At 32.5% G+C, this 1,885-nt stretch overlaps 1 protein-coding gene across 1 annotated transcript; it reads right to left on the reverse strand.

Annotated features, from left to right (window-relative positions):
- Positions 1 to 408: 408 nt before the first annotated feature.
- Positions 409 to 1,660, reverse strand: LOC110037359 (protein CURVATURE THYLAKOID 1A, chloroplastic-like; the record flags this gene model as incomplete). The annotated part of the gene is given in 4 exon segments (XM_020741991.1): positions 409 to 631; positions 1,019 to 1,090; positions 1,175 to 1,282; positions 1,560 to 1,660. Coding segments are annotated over 4 exon segments (347 nt in total), but the record flags the coding sequence as incomplete, so codon positions are not given.
- Positions 1,661 to 1,885: the final 225 nt, after the last annotated feature.

Consider the following 1,885-nt stretch of genomic DNA (forward strand, 5'->3'; position numbering starts at 1 on the left):
ACAATTCTATTAATTTATTGATTTTATATGTTTCCAATTCCTAGTTGAAGTTCTCAATTTATTTATAGCACTCCATTATGATTAAATTTAATAATAATTTTTTTTTAATATTTAAAAAATGTCTTTCATTTATTTTTTTAATTTATTCTATATACATCTTTCTTATTTTACATGAAATCGGACCATGAAAAAAACTAATTCTGAGTTTTCTCATCAAAATGTTCAAATCTTTTTTAGATTAACATGAACCCTAATCAAAGTTGGTAGCAAGTAGTCAAAAGGAAGTGCATAGAGAGAAAAAAAAAAGGAACCAATAGCTGATTTCCAATGCATCAAAGTTCCCGGCCAAGTTATCAGATGAACAAAATCCAAAATTGAATGATTAGCAGCAGCTTTAACAAAAAATTATTTTAACCACAAAATCTGCAAATTTGAAGAATTCAATGGCGCACAAAGGAAAAAAAGAAGAAACAAGTAAGCACAAGAATCACAAGCAATTTAAACACTACACAAACTTAGAATTCGTTGTACAAGAAAGTTTGACAATTTTTTCAGGCTTTTCTATCTATTCTGTCCCTGCAATCTTCTTCTTCAGAGATTCAATGTCTTCTGCTAACTCTTTTCGGCTCGACTGCAACAATCAAGTGCAAAAATTCATGTTTTATGAAAAATATCACAATTGGAACTATTAAAAATTGCAATACACTTTTTCATGCATGTGTATGGTGGCATAAATAAGAAAATTAAAGGTTAGGTGTAAGAAATGAAAATATATTGGAATTAAGAGGTATGTATGTTAAGTCTTCCTTTTCTAAAATACTATACAAAGTGGATAGCAAAAGCAATTTTCAACTAAAAAACTGGATGTATCATGTTGGAACTGAAACATAGGATTCAAATTTTCTCTAAAATCTCATACAAAAGATTAGTAAGAGTTAATATTCATCTAAATTACAATTCCAATACCTAGCCAAAAAATGATGCTTAACTCATATGCTTTAGAGCAAACATTAGTTACCTTGAACAACAGATAACGGTACACGAACCATCCGGTGTAACCAAGCCCGATCAGCTCCATAAGTTTCGGCAGCTGCCATGAGAATGATCTTCTTTTATTAATAAGATCATAAATCTCAAAAACAATTTAAAGAAGATAATGTTAACAAGAGCACACCAGAGGAACAGAGTTGATAGCACTGATAATAATAGAAGACAACCAGAGAGCAACAATGGCACCTCCACCATAGACAAAAACAGTGGGCTTGTTCTCAATAGAATCCCACTACAGAGTAAATAAATGTTAGAAACATTCTAAAGGACCAAAATAGTGCCCCGATTGTCTGCATGGAGCAATTTTAGTCTTAGAGTCACCGAAAATGTGAAATTAGTCCCCTAACTTTTTAAATTAAGGCTGAAATAGTGCTCGGATATTAAAACAGTCTGCGGACTAAATTGACACTTTTTAGACTCTAGGATTAAAACGACCTCCTACAAAAGAGTTAGAGGACTATTTTGACACGTATTACAAGAAAATTTTTAAAAATAAGGGGAGCTGCCACCTTCTGTTTCAAATCGGCTAGTAGCTCTTCAGTTTGAATGGATCCGGATGTCTCTTCTGAAGAGCTGGCTCTTAGCTTATGAGCTGAAAACCTCTGCGCATCTGTGTAGAAGAAAGAATCATTCATACTTCCAAAACTTGCCCGCCCATTGATATGTTACAACACAGAAATGGACCATCTAAAGCTTCCAAGCTTCTGACAAGTTGATAATACTTGAGAGCCATTGCTCATTCAGTTTATATGAAATCAAATCTTTCTTCATGAAATTAGGTTGAGAAACTGATTGAGGAATTCCTTAGTTGCCATAAATTAAAAATTGCAGACAA

The sequence above is a fragment of the Phalaenopsis equestris genome, unplaced genomic scaffold (assembly GCF_001263595.1).
Source record: "Phalaenopsis equestris unplaced genomic scaffold, ASM126359v1 Scaffold218962, whole genome shotgun sequence".
Lineage (NCBI taxonomy): Eukaryota > Viridiplantae > Streptophyta > Magnoliopsida > Asparagales > Orchidaceae > Phalaenopsis > Phalaenopsis equestris.